Source organism: Hippoglossus stenolepis, chromosome 6 (assembly GCF_022539355.2).
Source record: "Hippoglossus stenolepis isolate QCI-W04-F060 chromosome 6, HSTE1.2, whole genome shotgun sequence".
Taxonomy (NCBI): Eukaryota; Metazoa; Chordata; class Actinopteri; order Pleuronectiformes; family Pleuronectidae; genus Hippoglossus; species Hippoglossus stenolepis.
Genome location: NC_061488.1, coordinates 18998900 through 19017262, shown reverse-complemented (window position 1 = coordinate 19017262; position 18363 = coordinate 18998900). Strand labels below are relative to the sequence as shown.

General features: G+C 43.9%; 1 protein-coding gene across 1 annotated transcript in view; it reads right to left on the bottom strand.

Annotated features, from left to right (window-relative positions):
* The window catches only part of bsna (bassoon presynaptic cytomatrix protein a), a 112110-nt gene that overhangs the window by 20735 nt on the left and 73012 nt on the right, over positions 1 to 18363 (bottom strand). The window contains exons 4-8 of the mRNA XM_047340289.1: positions 11072 to 16492; positions 9496 to 9663; positions 8467 to 8723; positions 7252 to 8182; positions 1665 to 3321 (exon numbers count right to left, since the gene is read on the bottom strand). Coding sequence (XP_047196245.1) covers positions 1665 to 3321; positions 7252 to 8182; positions 8467 to 8723; positions 9496 to 9663; positions 11072 to 16492 — 8434 coding nt within the window. The remainder of the gene's footprint in view (positions 1 to 1664; positions 3322 to 7251; positions 8183 to 8466; positions 8724 to 9495; positions 9664 to 11071; positions 16493 to 18363) is intronic.

Here is an 18363-nt window from a genome sequence, read left to right as displayed (position 1 = left end):
AGTCAATCTCCATGTCGTTTGGAGACAGCGGCATGCAGACTGTGAGAAGGAAGGAGGCAGGAAGAAGAAGACCAACCGCATGCAAAAGAAAAGAATAGGAGAGAGAAGACACAGAAAGAAAGGCAGAAAATAAAAATAAAAAATTGACATCCATGCAGAGTACACTTCACATTGCCTTCACACATTACAAGACAATATAAACAGGATAAAACAAACACTGCAAAACTGTCCCTTTTGGCAGCTGTTTTTGCTGCAAAAGAACAATCTTCCTCTCCTTTCCGTTTATATTTTTGATTGTATATGAGTATGGTTTAATTATTACAGTGAGAAATTAATACTGGCCCACTTTGCAAATAAGACTCAAATATGCAATTGATTCTGAGGGACTGTTTTGCAGTGTAGACAAAGAATACACAAATAAAAACACATAATATAAATATCATAGACATAACTAATACAAAACCCTGTAAAGAAAACACAATGCATCTGTGTCGTGCAAAGAAGACCTTTCAAGTGAATCAGAGTGTAGCGAATGAAGTAAACGACCACGCCGAAGAACCATGCGAGTATTGGACAGACAGACGACTGGACGAACAGGCGGAAGTATGGGACAGGCAGGCAGACAGACAGACAGCAGTCCACTCATAAGAGAGATCCAAGTGACTCAGGAAGAAGAACACATCAGCATGCAACGGCTAACTCTGTCTCTCTTTTTCTTTCTTTCTGTTTGCTAAGCCTAGCCTCTGGGTGGGTGGGGGACGTTTAGATAAACGGTGGGGGCAGTAGGTAGTGAGACTGCATTGGCATTCAGCTCCCACAATTACCTTCGCTGTCTGACACAGCGCAATGATAATCGTCTATAATGTACGTATCATCCGATTTGTAGACATGTGTCCGAGGAAGGTCCGGTATGTGGTCTTGTACATCTGGCAGCGAGTGGCTGGAACCATATTGGCCATAATAGTAATGATATCTACTGCTGCGACTGTCGTACGGGTCGGGACCTAAGCTTGAGGATCGACCAGAACGCATGAACCTCCCCAGGGGACTGAGTGGACTCTCCTCCTCAGAGAACTGCCTGGTTGGTTGGTGCCCCTGGCTGTAGCTGGATCGGTAGGAGCGATCGTCCCTCTCATAGGATCGGCTGCGATACCCAGAGTAGTCCCTGGCTGAGATCTTGTCCATGCCATAGCCGGTGGAACGGGATCGGCCAGTGGAGTTGTAGTAAATCCGATCGTCCTCCTCACCCATAGAACCATAGTACCGAGTACCATGACTGGTGCCACTGCCGGCCTCGTAAGCACCCTTCTTAAAGCCGTAATCCTCGATCAGCTGGCGCCCTCGAATGTGGGAAGAGGGGTAAGCCCCACCTGTCGTTGAGGAATAGGAGGCCAGGTCTGCCTCCACATCCCGCGCCTCCTCAATGGGGGAAAACTTAGAGATTTTTTGCTCCATGCTCCCCAGCTTTCTGTGCTTGCTGCGCTTGGAGGACATGACAGCAGGAGCCAGAAGGCTTCTAGAGGATGGTGAAGGTTTCTGTACCCCGGAGCGGATGCTGCCATGTTTGTAGTCGAAGTCATAGTAATAGGGCGATCCCCCACCCATGCTAGCGTTCACGCTGCTGCTGCTGCCCCCTAGAGGTCCGTGCCTGTAGCTGCTCTTACCCCTGCCGTGGTGGTCGTACAGTTCTTCCTGCATCGTTGCTTCCTCCTCAGGTGCCCTGCCGTACGAGGAGCTGCTAGTTCCCCCACGCGTCGTGCTGCCAATGGTGCTGCTGTGGCTGTGGATGTCGCCCGGGTAACGCCCACTACCGCCATGATGTATCATGTCCACTGTCGTCGTGCCCAGCCCGTCTTTTGCCGTCAGCTCACTAACATCATCGATCATCATGTAGTTTCTTGGCATGTTTTGTTCTAAGCCAGGAGCCCCGTACATCCCCTCTGCTGTGTTGTAGGTTGAGGGACTATCTACAGAGTGCCCATAAGCATTAGAAACTGTAGAGGTGTACTGTCCATACGAACTGGCTGTGGTGGTAGTGTAGCCATAAGTATTAGCGGTGGTTGTTGTGTACTGGCCATATGCACTAGCTGATGATGAAGTATATGGCCCATAAGTGCTGGGTGGCATGGTAGAGTACCCACCGTAGCTACTGGACACTGGTGCTGAGCCATAGGGCCCATATGAGCTGGCCATGGTTGTCGTTCCAGTGTACTGACCATAAGAGGGGGCTGCACTGGAATAGGTAGCATCCTGGGCCGTGGTGGTGACCACGACCGTGGGGTTGCTGATCGTCTCGTAGTTGGTGGGCATCTTATGCTCCAAATCCGCAAGTGAAGTCTGCCTGGGCCTTCCAGGATGGACTGTCAGGATATCAGCTTGGGGCTGCCCAGGGTATGGAGTGGTCTGGCTGGGGTAGGACACAGCGCTGGGATAAGGTGAGCTGTGGGTGGGGTATGGAGGCTGACCAGGTGGTGCAGGCCCAAAACCTGTTTGCCCAGGCTGTGGCTGAGGTGCAGCTGGAATCCCCATGTCTGTCTGGGGGTAAGGGGGCTGAGTTTGGGGATAGGTGTGGGAAGAATAGGAGGTTTGAGATTGGTATGAAGGTCCTAGAGGAGGAATGTGGCTCTGGAGGGGTGTGGGCTGTGGCAGTGCCTGGGACTGGGACACTGTTGGATAGGGAGGCTGGTTGAATGTTGAGGACTGGTATGGCACACTTGATTGTTGAGAAGGTGCTGCAGGTTGGCTCTGGGGGTACTGACAAGAGAGGAAGGACGAGGTGGGTGGGTACTGGGCTGCTGTGTTCAGATCGCCGGTGAACTGGCTGAGAGGGGCAGTGCTTGGCCTCGTCAGTAGTCCATTGGTCTCATGTGATGCAGCTGCAGCTGCTAAACGTAGGTTATTCAACTCACTATCAGACATATAGTCCCTTGTGTCCCCCATACACCTAAGGTAAGCAATATCTCTCCTCTCCCTCTCTTTGACCAGTGTCTCTTTCCTTTGGTGGATCCCCAGCTCAAGGTATCTCAGTTTAGCGTCAATCTCCTTCTCTTCTTCCTCCAGTTCAGCTTGCTGCTTTCTCAGCTTGGTCGACTCTTGCTCCACGGCCTTCAGCTCGTGGGTGAGGTCTTTGAGGAGGCTGGCTTTAGCTGCCAGACCAGACCTGGAGCTTGGCTTGAGGCTGGGCACGGAGGGCAGGTAGACCTGTTGAAGGGCGGGTGTCATCATGGGCAGATGAGCGGCTGCAGTAGTCTCCTCCGGAGGAGGACTGGGCAGGGTTCGCTTGACCTTTCGGAGAAGTGAGCTCTGCTGTAGGGCTGCCAGCTGGAGAGAGAGAGAGACAGGGAGGGAGCAATGGGAGAGCAGACAAAGAAGCATGGAAAGAAAAGGATTGGAGAGGTAAAACCGAAGAACATAAGAGTGATAATGTGATGACAGTGAACAAGTTAAATGGAGAGGGATACGAGATGGGAAAATGGTAGAGATAAGATATTTGTGGAAACCAAATGAAAATGTGAGATGGACAGGCATCATTGGAAATTATTAAAGAGAATGAAGGAGGAAAAGAGAAAAAGAGAACAAAGTATAGGGAATATAGAGAGGAACAGGAGGGGAGGAAGGAAAATAGACCAGAAAGGAATGAAGAGGGATACAGGCAACAGGTAAGGTAAAAGAGGAAATAAATAGGGATAAAGAAATGGAAATATTAAAGAGGAAGATTATTGAAAAGGGATAGCAGTGAGGGCGATGAGGGTGATGAGATGAACAGAACAGGAGGAAGAGGAGAGAGGAAAACTCAAAAAGAGGTAAAGGTCAAGAAACATAAGAGACAAGGAGAGGACGCAACGACAGGGATATACAAGGGAGACAAATAAGACACACATAGACACAGAGACAAGGACGACAGGAAACAAAGGTGGAATTTGTGTTAGAAGACAAAAATACAAAAACATTCAAATTAGTGACAGCTGTGGTGCAGTTAATTTATCAAGTATATCTAAACCATTTAAATTATTTAGAAAACGTTTCATTTTATTGGTGTTTTAAAGATTTTGTATTTTCTTATTCAGTTTTTTAAACATGGCTCTAGGTTTAGGTTAGGATAAGGGTTAGGTTTAGGGTTAGTCATTTAGTTGTGATGGTTAAGGTTAGGGTAAGGGGCTAGGGAATGCATTTAGTCAATGAGTGTCCTCACAACTATAGAGAGACGTGTGTGAGTGTGTGTGTAAATATATATAGCTAATAAAAAACAGAATATGCGTGGGCTTCCTATTCTACTCTCCAAACCAGCCAAGCGCTGACATGTACGTCAGAATGAATGAGATTTCATCATATTTTTATGTCTACATAAAACACCGTAGCTTTCATTCCTCTACCAAACATTTGGGGATTTGTAAATAGATCGCACAATGTGTTGTGTGTTGTTTATTATTTCATTCTGTGTGTGTGTGGAGGCGGTGACATGCTAAAGAAAAATGCCCATAGCAACTTATTAATCATATACTCTGAGCATGTGGGTCGTGAAAACATACCCCAGACGCTCCACAGCTTTAGAGGAGAAAATACTGTAGAGTCTAAAAAATCTATACAATCAAAGGGGTTATTTATCACAGCATTCATATAACGACTATGACTCAATATTGATGAGAGAAGGTGGACCGTGACACTTATTAATCGGGTGACTCAAACCAATGCATTGGCAATTCATCTTACAAGCACTGGGAACACTTGTCTTTAAAAAATCTGGTTAATTACAGAAAAGTCTCTTTGACAGAACTGAGTGCAGAGAACAAAAGTATTGCACACAGGAGGAAGTGAGGCTGTCGTGAGTCAACATCACCTTTTAAAGCTTTTCTTAAAACACTCTTATCGGAAAGACTTTTAGCACTTAATTTAATTTGAATGGTCTCTTCATTTGTTTTATTATAGACACCGATTTCTAATATTAATGGTGTTTGTTCCATCTAATGATTCCAATCAGGTGAATATGCTTTTACCACCTTTAAAAACTCAATTTGACAACATTTTACATTTGATTATATAATGTTTAAAGTGATAATTAGCTGCCTCGTGCGATATACTTTTTAACCTCAGTTTTGTACTAAAGGTCAGATAAGATTATTATAATTATAATGTATTAATTTCTCCAAACAATAATGAGCTTTTTAATTAGATTAATTATATATGGAATTATATAAGAATGATGTCTTTGACTCTTCACCTTGAGAGCTGTTTACCACCTGCCATGTTTCCTGTAATAAGAATAAATCATACAGTTGTCCTTTTGAAGATTTACTGTTCCGTCTTTGGACCAATTAATGACACTGAATTAGTTTTTAAATCACAGAGTCACTTCAGTTTTGTTCCTTGTGCAATAATCCAAAATAAGTAATGTATTGATGACCATAACACAATTAAGGAGACATTAATTGGGCAAATAAAAACCTGAGAGAGCATCAAACTGAACCGTCATGAAGCTACAGGAAGTGACATTAACAGGCAGAAACATTCGCTGTCTACCTAGTTGAATTATGAAATTCAGTTATTTTGTGGGAGAGACATTTCTACAATTAATAATCAATAAAGCTCAACAGTAGATTCTACTTTGTATTTGTTTTTGAATGGAGCACTTGTTTCAGCACGTTAGATGGCATTTCTTTCAAATTAGGAATGGGGTGTACTTCAACAGTGTTTGCCCTAAATAACTAAGAAAACAAAATCATAAAATATGAAAAATTCCATAACAAAGGGAATCAGTCATCACAGGATTCACATAAAACATTCATGGCTCCCACAAAATAAAAAAAACAGGGGAAATGTGAGAGAAAGCAATCGTTTCAATCAAAGTCACATAGAAGCTGTTCAGTATTTACGCCTTTGGCAAGTTTTGACTCCACTGAACAACATTAAAGTGACTCCTGCTATTTTCTAGAGCAAATATAATGACTGTGTGAATTTATGCTGAGCCCCATCTGTTCAATGTACAGCTTATTATTCAGATTTTTTTTTATCCAATATTAGTTTTCTGTATATTTGTAACATCGAATGTACGCTGTTAATTTTGAGAACTGAAGATGAATTACCACTCTGGATAGAAGATATGTAAAGAACGCAAAACATCCAACCTGATCTGTATTTGTAGAGATGCCTCGGTTCCCTCAAAACTCCAAAGCACATGACAAAGATGTGCTCAATATCAGTGGTAATTGTGATGATGATTTTTTACTGTAAAACTTTTTTTTCCAGTTTTAGTAAAGGTAAAGGTGGAAATCATAGACACAGTATCACAAATCTACCAAATTTATCAGATACAAACATTTTTAACTGAGCATTAAGGCCTCATTTTACATTGAAGACAGCTTGTAGATGATTTACCAGACCACAATCTAAGCATATGGTGTAAAGTTCATTTTAAGGTGTCCAAAACAACCTTTGCAAGTTTCATGGTGGAAAAAGTGGGTGCAGCAAGACATGTACGTAGTCTCTTAATTAATCATGGATGGGTTTTGTGTGTAATTTGTAATAAATCATAATGTCATCTCACATTCCCTTTAAAAGCCAGGTGCGCTTGCACCTTGACGGTGCTATTCTAAGGGCAGATTTGCCAGGTAGTAAAATATTACGCTTCCTTATAGAGGAAACCGATCTGGTCATGTGCAAAGTGAAAAGGCACAAGCAGGGCATCTGTGTGTGTAACAAGCAGACGGTAGGTGCGATAGTAATATGCACTTGCCTATGTCGTTGCATATTTCTATCTTGATAATGTGCCAGTGAAATACTACACCACCGACATCAGACTGACAGTTTGTTGGCCAACAGTGCAATCAATATACACGGCCCCAAGACAGCTGACAGTTCCCCAGATCCCACCTCATTTTAAGACCAACCACGGGCAGAGAGAGGTGCAATAGCTATTTAAACAATATGGATGCTGGGTGAAAAAATTTCAACTGTGACTATCTGAAACTGGCAAAACATTTTGATTGCTCTTTGTGTGTCTTTGTGAAAGGTGTAAGATACATGTGGGCTGTGTTCATTAGCAGTAAACAGCCAATGCAACAATACGTTGACTAGCTGATAGATCTAGCTGATAACATGTAGTATGTTTCATATAATTTTCTTTCTTATGAAATCCTTACCTCCACTGTTTATCTATCTTCTAGACTTTTGCTCTGAAAACATCTTAATAGCATCTATTTTTCAAATTTTACCTTTTAACGTGTGCTAGTATCAGCACGGCTTGAGTGACTTTACCTGGCTCTGGAGTGCTTGTTGTTGATACAGGTTCAGCCTGACCTTGGTGTGTTCGTCTGTGGTGGGGCTGAGGGGCTTAGGGTCTGACATGGACCTTTGGGTGCTCTTGATGGGTCGGGGCACAGATGGGTGGCGCTGGGGAGACTCGGCTGTGTAGGACTTCTGCTGTGGTGTGACATGGGCCTTGTTCAGCCGCTCACTGGAGAGAGAAGTCTCCAGCAGGCGGTGAGGGGACACTGGGGAGACAGGAGAGTAGAGGACTTGTGGAGATTTGGGGACTGTCTGCTGCTGCCGGATGATGCTGGAGATGGACTCGTTGTGGAGGTGGTTGTGAGGCTGGTAGTTGATGTCGAGTGGGTCAGGGCGACGCCGCTCAAACTTGGCTGCGTTTGCTGCAATGTGCTGCTGTTGGCGCTGCTGGGCTAGAAGGTCCGCAGAACTGGATTGTTGTGTTCCGGTACTGGTAGAGGAAGAATATGGACTGACTGTGGTTGGTACACTGAGCTGTGGAGCTACAACACCCTGGGACTGGGCTTCTGGGTCAGTTTGGCATGCTAGAGACTGTCCCTTTTGGGTTCGCTCAGGTCCAGAGATGTAGTGCACAATCTCTACTTTATTTGGGTCTGGTACTGTCACATGGATCGCTGGGGAGACTCTCCCTAGGTGCTCTACTTCTGTCTGGCAAGACATTTCCCTGATGGTCTGGACAGCGATGCTGGATGACACCATCTTGGGAGTGTCGGTTGTACTGGATGTACTGTTTGAGGCCGCAGTGCTACTGCCAGTAGCATTGGACTCTGAGTGCCGGGAGAAACGGGAACGTCTTCGGCGGACCGGGTGTTCCGACTCAGCTTTGTCCTCGTCATCGTCTGTCTGGACGGAGCAGTCAACACTGCGACCGCGCCTCCTGGTGCGATGACGCATCATGTACCTAGTAATGGAGAGAAGAGGATAAAAAGTATACATTAAGCAATTATGCCACATAGTGCTGCTTAAAATGTTCACAAACAAATTATATCAGTAGAAATACTTATTTAGGTACTTGCTAGTACTGAACACTGTAGGTATAATTGCAATCACCTACAATAAAGATACAATAAGTAAATGCATGTTAACATAACAATAATACCCACACACATTCACTTACACATACCCCCATTCACCTATATGTTCGAAACACTCTCTCCCTGCCCTCACTAACACACACATCTTTACCTCTCTTCTCCGTCCTCATCATCTGTCTGCACACAGCTGTCCACAATCCTGCGGGGGGAGCCGTAGAAGACCACGCCATCACCGTCCAGGCTGTCCCTGCTCAGCCTGGTCATGGAGCTGTGCTTCCTCATGTTACTCCTGGTCTCCATGTGCTCCTCCTGGCTCCTCAGACACATCTCTGATGAGGAGTTGGGGAGGGACCGGGAGCCTATCTGAGAGTCATTGTGGGGGTGCAGGGGCTGTCCGTTTATGTCCAGCTTTAGAAAAAAAGGGGAGGTTGTTTTAATGTTGTCAGGTGATGAAAGTTTCACCCACTCAACATTTACTGATTCATTTGAGACTGAAAAGCTATGATTGCACCTCATATCACCTATCAACCACATTTTAGTACAAACATAAATGTCCAACAAAGAACTGGCTGAGTGCAGACAAATATTATTTAATAAAAAGTACATTTAGTTAATGGTCCAATATTGTAAAGCAGGATTTCCATGTCTTATTTAGTTGTAAAGCAGGTCTACATAGACACAAACTATGAATGTATATTAATACACCTGTGGCCTCTTTAGAATCAAATAGCTGAAAAGGTTTTGAGGAGGTATAAATATAATTATTTTGTGCATTAAATTTAATAGATTAGGCATGAATGATTTTACAGACACTAAATTGTATTTGCCAGCTCAGTTAATTCATGAGTTTTCAGAATATTTGCTGGTGGTCTTGAAGACAACTGCTGACATTGTTTTTGCTTTAGATACTATGCTGTTGAAAAAGTGTCACACAGGAAATGACTAAATATTCTAGCAGGATATAGGCAAGCAAAGGGGTCACATGTGTGTAGCTACAGAAGGTGTGGTGGAAGGCACATAGTATTACTGTGAGCTCCTTGTAGCATGCCTCTTCTGTATTTTCCCACTTCCTGTACCATAACATGTTGTGCCTCTGCTGCCTGAGAGCTGAAGGCTTCAACATCAATGCTAAAGGATGTCACAGTAAAAGCCATCTACCAGAGTCTTTTAGTCCACTCACCGGCATGCCGTGAGTTACAGCAGTTTTCTGTCTCTTTTGCTCTTCGAGCTGTTGCTGGAGCTGATGCTGTAATGACTGGATCTGGTCAAGCTGGGACTTCTGCTGAGCCAGCTGCACCCTCTGGAGAACAAGTTGTTTCTCACGTTCTTGTTGCTGCTGATGCAGAACCTAAAGAGGTGTTGGTGGAAAGAGGAAAAGGAAAAAGCATACATAAACAGAGAGCGAAAGTGCAAGACAGAAGAGCATGGAGAAGAATGGCACAAGAGAGGATTGAGAAGTAACCAGCAGGAGAGGAGAACAATGATCAAGAAAGGGATGGTGAAAAAGACATGATGAGAAAAAAAAGATAGAAATAGAGGGACAGTAAAGACAGAAGAAGACAAAGTTGTTGACTTTTGGACAAATTTCAAAAGTTTTCAAATATGCAAACTCAATCACAAGACTCCTGAAACTGAATGTGACATGAAGTTATTCTTCTGCTGATGGATTAGTTTTGAAAATGGTTCCAAGTTAGTTGAAGAATTATATATATATATATATATTGTAAAAATCAAGAATGGAAGCGCAACACAATATGAAGAGCAGCATGTTCCGGTAATTGCGGTTGTCAGTCATATAATGCTCATTCGAAAATATTGAATGCATTTTCTATGTTGCTTAAATGACAGGCTGGTGCAAATAAGGAAGTAGGGGGGTTTGGCCTATACTGTTATGAGATGCACATTAGACATTCCATCTCTAGTTCATTCTCATTAGGAACGGCTTCCACACCTGTTTAACAGAGTTAACTTGAAAGATTTTCAACTGCTTGTTCTATCAAAAAAGAAGAAAGTTGTCATGTTAGCCCTTCTGTCATCTGTTACAACATCTGCATGAGTCTATTAGGAGCTGAGAATAGCATTAAATTAAAATCTTTAACTCAATATAGGTTAAGTGTTTACAACATAGTGTGATCAATTTTGCTTTTGCAAATAAATCATACCAACAAATGTAACATGAAACCACTTTACAAACTAAATCTGAGCATCATGAGTTTCTATTACATGTAAATACACCAGGCATGTTCATGCACACTTTTATAACAGGAAACGTACATTAAAATACACAACATAGCATGCAGATAATAGAATTATACTTATAATGCAGGCTGGATGCAAACGTATTAAACCAAATTAGCATTTTCTCTCATGACAGAATTTTTAACATCATCCTCTAAAGAGATATTCAATAGTTTCACTGGCAAAAGGCCTCCAATAAAATGGTTACAGTTCCTTACATGTACTTTTTTGAGGAACTGCTTGTAAACATGCATTGAAAGACATGCATATATTGTATACTCTACAAAGTTTTTGTTTTCAATTATTTTGGGGATAATGCATCTTGCAGAGCAAATCGATGTACTGGAACAATAAACAAAAGCAATTTTAATTTACATAAAACCTAAATACAAGACAAGTAATATTACGACAATAACAGAAAAAAAACAGTGCAACATATAACAATGCAAAATAAAACAACCACAAAACAACAAGACACCAACTTTCAAACTTTGGATTTGGCCTGTTTCTCCCTCTACCTGTTCCTTGATGGACTGCAGATCGTGTAACTCTCTCTGCACCAGCATCTGCTCCTTCTCCCTGTGCAGCTTTAGCTCAATCCTTTCCCGTTCCAGCTCCTCCTGCAGGCGCAGTTGCCGGAGTTTCTCCAGCTCTACACGCTCCCTCTCCATCTGTAGGAGCTGCTCCTGCTGCCGATGCAGCCTCTCTGCCTCTGTTTCACCCTCCTTGTGCATGGCACCTGGTGGAGGAAAGGGAGGAAGACCCCCTGGAATTGGCAAACCACCAGAAGGGGCAGACGGGCCTAGTGGAGGTTGAGAGTAGCCGTGGGTGTGTGAAGGACCTGAGGGAGGATAGGCATGGGCTGCTGGAGGAGGCGGCTGTTGCTGCTGAGCAGTTGTCAGTTGTTGTTGTTGTTGTTGTTGTTGTTGTTGTTGTTGTTGTTGTTGTTGTTGTTGTTGACTGTGCAGGTGTGCCTGTGACAGGTTTATTGGCTGCTGCTGCTGTGGTTGTGTTGGTATTACAACTGTTCCTACTATTGAGGTGATTTCTGCTGATGATGAAGTCAATGTGGCACCTTTACCAAGGTAAACGGGTTCATCCTGGACTGTAGAGCTACTAGAAACAGACACTGGGGCACCTACTGGTGCTAATGCTGTTGCAGCACCATCAGTAGTGGCAGTGGCTGATGTTGTTTGGAGAAGACCTGGTGCTGGGTAACGGACTAGAGCTTGTCCAGATACAGGAATTCTTGGGCTCATAGGGAGTCTGGTAAGACTAGATAGGGGCACAGGTGTCATATTGGCAGAGGGGTATGGCCTGTAGACCCCACGCAGAAGTGGGTGAAGAACAGATGCAGGTTGGGTTGTAATGGGAAGTGTAGAAGCAATGGGGGTCTGAATGGTGGAGTAGATCATACCATCAGAAGACCTAATAGCAGCAGGGTACATGGCTCTGAGACTGGCCTGCCTGGCATTGATAAGGTTGGTTAGTGCTTGACTGTGGGATATTGGCTTCCCATCAAGTCCAAATAGCAGGTTTTGTCTCATGCCAAGACCTGCTACAAGTCTGGAGGACCCAGGCCCAGTTCCTCTCCCCAAAGTGCCAAACTGCATCAAGTCTGGGTTGCTTCCATACCGATCGATGGAATTGAGTGCTGAACACATCCGGCTAATCTCCCTGGCAGTGGTAGCACTGTACTGAGCCAGGTTTGCTTCTTGGAAGTTAGCAATGTCACGAGCAGAGTAACCATAGTCTGAACTAATGTTAGACAATGAATTATATCTCCTTATAGGCAGTGTTTGGGCTGTTATGTCTCCTCCGTGACGTAAATCTGTGTAGGAGCCATACTGCATCCCTATATACCCTCCATACCCGTGTTTCATGGCAGTTAAATCTATGGCAAGTTCTCCTGTACCTTGGAGGTGTTGTTCTAGTTTGGATTGGTAAGACTGTAGCCCAGCTTCAGCTAGATTTGTATCAGACATTGAAGGCTGGAGCTTACCAGGGAAAGGTAATGTGTAAGCTTTACGTCCATCCATTGGATACTCATCATACCTTACAGGTTGTCTTTCTTGGTCAGACTCATATGTGAGAGGTGGGGCAGAGGGAGGCCTTATGCCCTCTTTCTCAGAAACACCAACACAGCTTCCACCAAATGGAAGTCTGTAAACAACATCACAGCAAGCTGGTTGGTTGTCAGGTTTAATTTGGCCACCAGTCTGCTCCAGCGCATCCTGTCCTTCTTCTACTTGCACTAGCTGAGTTACTGCCCTGACCTGCTCTGGTCCTCCATCCATCTGTACTACCATGCTATGTGGTGATTTACCACCTGACATCATACCAGGAGGACTGGGCTTCCCTTTCAGCTCAATGGGACCAGTGCCATACAGTTCAGCGTTAACGGCTGGTGATACTGCACTGACCACAGCTGAGGTTGTGCTTGTCTGGCTGACTAGCATGTCTTTTTTAATTAATGGTGAGATCTGGCCGGTAAGGTTGTACCTGGCTAAAGCTGATGCTTGTTGCTGATGCTGTTGCATCTGATGGTGCTGATGCAACTGCTGCTCAAGGATCTCTTGTTGCTTCTGGAGCTTCTCTTGTTGTAGTTGAAGCTCTCTCTGTTGGATACTGAGGTCTTCCAGTTTGGCATCAATTTTTGGTATTGATGGGTCAGTTGGAGGTGAAATTTGTGGTTTGTTCTGTGAAAGACACACAGCCGAACCCATGCCCTGGCCCAGATCCATTAGATTTTGATGTGGGTCACCATAGACTGCTGGCTGTTTAGGCTGGATCATGAACATTGAAGCAGCCACAGTGACACTCACAGTGGTTGGTGTGGTGGTCTCCTGGGTGTTCAGGTTCATTATCAGTGGCTGTACAATTGTTGAATGTCTGCTACCCTCTGATCCACCATGGTATTTCCTGCTTTCAGTGGCTAATGAGGTAAGATCCATTCCTTGGTCAGTCATTATAATAGGGGCCGGTTTGGTGGCTGTTCTGAGGTCCACAACACTTCCACCTTGTATCATATGGCCCTGCTCTACCCTTGAAGTACCTGGTACAGTAGATATTCGACAGAGGGAGATGTTATCCATTGACACTGATCCTCTGGTGTAAGTGCTGGTTGTGGTGACCATACTTGTTCCCACATTTACTTTCTCCACTCTTTGTGTTCGGTAGAAGCTGCGGTCAGGAGAATGTTGGTAAGGTGGCGTGTCTGGGGGGCTGCCACAAGGGGAGTAGGTGTCAAATGTTGATTGGCGGCTAAATCGAGTGGGCGAAGACAGAGGAGAAGTTGCAGTGTTGACTGTCATTGGTCTAGCCGGGCTTGGAGGTGGGGAATATGGGGCATCTTGGGAAGACTGCTGTCGATACAGCCGCGGGGAAACTGCTCGATGTGATGTTTGGGTGCCCTGAGCCATCACTGGAGATGTGGGCCCAGATCCAGCTGAATCCATTCGCAATTCTGAACTGAATGTCTGTGTGGAAAACTCAGCTGTATTCCTTCTCGAAGGTGACCGAGTGGGACTCTGTGGTGGTGGTGAGGGAGACAGAGGAGGACTGGTGCTTCTGTAATAAGTTGTATACTTGGGAGAACGTGGCTCAATAATTCTCTCAGTGGAGGATGTTGAGCTGTCTCGCACTTGGACACCCCTGGTATCCCCTACCCTCCTTGTGATCACCTCTCTTTGACTGTAGGCTTGGGTAATCTCTGCAATCTTGCTGCATACGCTTGAAACTGTAGCTGAGGATGTGGCAGGACCTGCTGTGGGTCGGCCATATATTCCAGACTGAGTAGATGTCATAGTCTGGCTTGAACTAGTCTGCGAAATAGTTACTGCATCTCTGGCATAAACTCCATAAGCTGCAATAGTGGTGGCAGCCACTGTGGGGGTTATTCCATTCTTTCCTGCTTGGGTTTTGATCCTATCTTTGTGTCCATCCTTTGCAGAAAAGTGCTGTGTTACTCGAACATCTGGGATTCGTGCTCCACTTTCAGCAAAGGAGACAGGAGCAGAGATCTGGGTGGGGCTGGTGCCTGGGGTCAATAGAGCATTGCTCTGCTCCAGCAGCTTAGCAAAGGCTGAGCCTGTGTCTAGGAGCTGTTTCTCTGGGTAGGAGCTCTCAATTGCAATCTCTACTTGCTCATCAGTGGCCTGCTGCATCTTGGTGATGTTTTGCGATGTTTGCCGGATCTCCTCATAAATATCAGTTTCTGTCTCTGCTGCCTCATTGTCATATCCTGTTTGTTCTTGTTCATATTCATCCTCATCATCATAACCTTGTCCATTTATATCCTCCTCATAGTACTGCCCATGCCGTCCTTGTTGTTGATGCTGTTGCTGTTGTTGTTTCTGTTGTTTTTGAAGCATCTCTGCCTTTCTCATCATCTCCTCATAAACTTCTTCAGCACTCTTTAGGGGTTTGGAAGTTGAGGATGGTGCCGTGGTAGTTGTTGTTGTTGTTGTTGATGATTTCTCGACTGGTGAGTAAAGAGACATAAAGGTGGGGAGGTTGTACTCACTGCCTGATTTGTAAAGTTTGGACTCATATCCCTCAGCCTCTGAGTCCAAACTCTGAGGGGAATACTCAGAAGCAGAGGAGCGATGGAGCTCCTCCATTTCTGCAGCTTGTCTCAGTTCTTCTGTTGGAGAAGCATCTTCAATGGGTGAGAGATTGCTAGGTGGTGTCTTGGACCTCTCTCTGCGCCTCTGAGCCCTCAGCTCTTCCTTATCCCTCTTGGTCTTTCGTGCTGTGCTCCTTATTCTTTGTTGTTCTACCTCCCTCATCTTCTCCTGCTCTCGAAGAAGTTCTTCCTCCTCTCTCAGTTCATCCTCTTCTGAAGAATCTTCAATGGTGGGAAGGAGTGGGCCATGGGAGCGGTGGCGAGCTTTCCTTTGCTGCTTGGCCTCTTCCAGTCTTTGTCTCCGACTGGGGCTACTGTCACTGTCCTCTTCCATTGATGAAATGGAAGTAGGAGACTGGCCAGAGCCATATGAGGATGAAGTGGGTGGCAGAGTGGATGAGTAGTCACCACGAGAACGTTCTTCAGGAGATCCTGTCAGGCTCTCCATCTCTAGCTCGGGTTCCCGATCAAGGCTCAGATCATTTTCACTGCTCAGGTCCATGTCTCTGCTGTAGCTATTGGTGTTATTGAGTTCAATGGTTTTAAAGCGCCTCAGGCCTCCTTGTGATGCCATCACATCTTCCTCACCTTCCTCCACTGAGCCTTTATAAACATCAGTAGAGCTCTTAGTTTCTTCCTCAAAACTGCTGGAGTGGTGCTGAAGGCGTCTCTTCTCTTTCCCTGAGTCAGAGATGATGTGCTTAGGGTGGCCTTTCTTGGGTTTCTGGTAGCCATATCCTTCATCTTCCTCGTCCTCCTCTTCCTCCATCTCTTCCTCCTCCTCATTTTCTTCATCCGCACTCATCTCCATTATTTGTCTCCGCATGAACTCCTCATCAGTCATTTCTGTGGGTTCAGCCTCTTTTTCCTTCTTTTTCTTCTCCTTCTTCTCCTCCTTTCCTTCCTTTCGTTTACTCTCCCAGTCTCCTCCATCTTCTTCTTCCTCCATTATGTCCTCTAATTCCTCATCAGAGTCATATGCATCTGGTGGGATTGACAGGGAGCGTGGGCGCTGCTTTCCTCTGTCATCCAAATCTCTGTCTCTGTGCTTTCTTCCCCTTCTGTCTCCCTTCTCTTCAGAGAGACTCTTCTCCAGCAAAGGCCTCATGGAACTCTCTAGCTTGGTAATTTCAGAGGGACTTGGCGGTGAGCCCCGCCCACTGATTCCCCTTTCGCTGAGTTTCATCTCCTCTTCTTGGATTAGACCTGTAATTTCACTATGGGAGCTGGAGATGCCGTCAGATGAGTAGCCGGTGTCACTGAGGCTCTGGGGGCTGCGTGACAAGTCCTGGGTACTGCTGCTTTTTGTATCCTAAAGAGAGAAGAAGAAACAGAAAAAACACATCAGCTTTAGGGAAGATATTGTTTTTCATTTCAGTCAGTTTATGCAAAATGTGAGAATGTGTTGAAAAAGCTGCTGAACAAGTACGCATACAGTTTAAGCCCACATAAATTTGGATGCTTGGAAACAAATTTTTCGGTCTAATTTAAACATTTTAATGTCTAACAAATTATATTTACCAAAAAAAATGAGTAGGAAAAAGAAGTTAGATTTGAGTGATATATCTCATCATCACCTGTCATAAAAAACCTAGACTGAAGAATAGCTTTAGCAATGACAGCAACGGCTCTTTTGAGTTCTACATCTAAAAATATCTTCAAAGAAACTACAGCAAATTTTATTAAAGCAAGAGGTTTATGTATATTTTTTAATCTAATTGGTTTTTAATGGCACATGATCAATGTGCTTTATCCATTATTTTTGTAACATCTGCTCCCAGGTGCTATGAATAGACTTCATTTTAAACAAGAACACATTCAAATTGGCCCCCTTTTTTAATTTTTAAGATATGGAGGTCAATAAAAACATTTCTTGCTATATTATTTCAAAATCTCTCTTTAGGGAATTCTACCAAGGTATATACTTGACTAGCTAGCAGTAATATCTGATTTTGATCATATGAACCCTAAAATCCCATTACAGAAATTACTCATAATTTGATGAGAGTTTTTCCATCTGACTTGTTAATGAGCTCATGGATATGTGGGCCAAAACTGAATGTGTAATAGTTAAACTTAACGAAGACAAAAAGTGACAACACTGAATTCACAGAGTACACAATAAATGTAGAGTTACAGAGAAAAAGACTGAACATTTACATATATTGTACAAAATTACAAATTGCAGAGAGTCGCCCTTCCTATTTCCAAAACTGAATAAACAGTATTATATATCATACTTCATGACTAACAGCTACGTCTGCCTCTTGAACAAAAACATAAATACATACTTTGATTAAATTACAATGTAGTTCTGGAGAAGGTATGTCAAGTTAAGGCATGTTATGGAGAAAAGACTTAATAGTAGGCAACGATAAAAGATTAAAAGTATAGTTTCTTTAATAAGAAGTGAATCTGAAAAAATAAGATAAATGACAGCATGACGACAAATGACATAATTAAACAGTAATCAAAAAGTAATCAAAGCTACATAGCTGAGCAGACTTAGGCTTTTGTTTTTTACCGTTTTTGAGCCATTGATGGAAAGAGGTTAGTAAAGCATTTTTTTAAATATGGATTCAAACAATTTTATTTTGAAGATGAGCTCAAAGTTAGTTCATGGAATTAATATGACTGCAAAAACTACACAAAACTCATTCATCAATGGCTCAGTCTTGGATGTTGGTTAATAACATGCCAAATCATAAACTCAAAGTGACTAACCTGGTAAAGGAAAGGGGGGTGGAGGAAAAATACAAAATATATAGAAATTATTAAAATGTTTTCTAGAAACCCTTTTCATGACAGCTACAATACTTCAGATGAGACTTTTCTTTGAGTTCTGTGTACTTAAAATTCCAAGCAGCCCTTGAAGGAGGTCTGCGTAGCCTTTGAAAAGGCCTGCAGCAGTTTTACTTCAGCTGAGGGCTTGGTTGTTTGCATATTCATGGCATGCCGATCATATTTCAACAGGCGTAACAGCTGCTGCTGACTAAGAGAAGGCAATATTCCACTCATTCTCCCTCTGTGTGTGTCTCTCTCTCTATCTTCCTCCCCAAGGTAATCCATGAATGCCTCGCTGCCACTTTCAGTCTCAGCATTCTGTAAGGAAGGAATCAATGACCTGCTTTCCAAACAGCCATGGACAACAGTGCTAAAGGAGAAAGTAATTGGTTCAGCTGA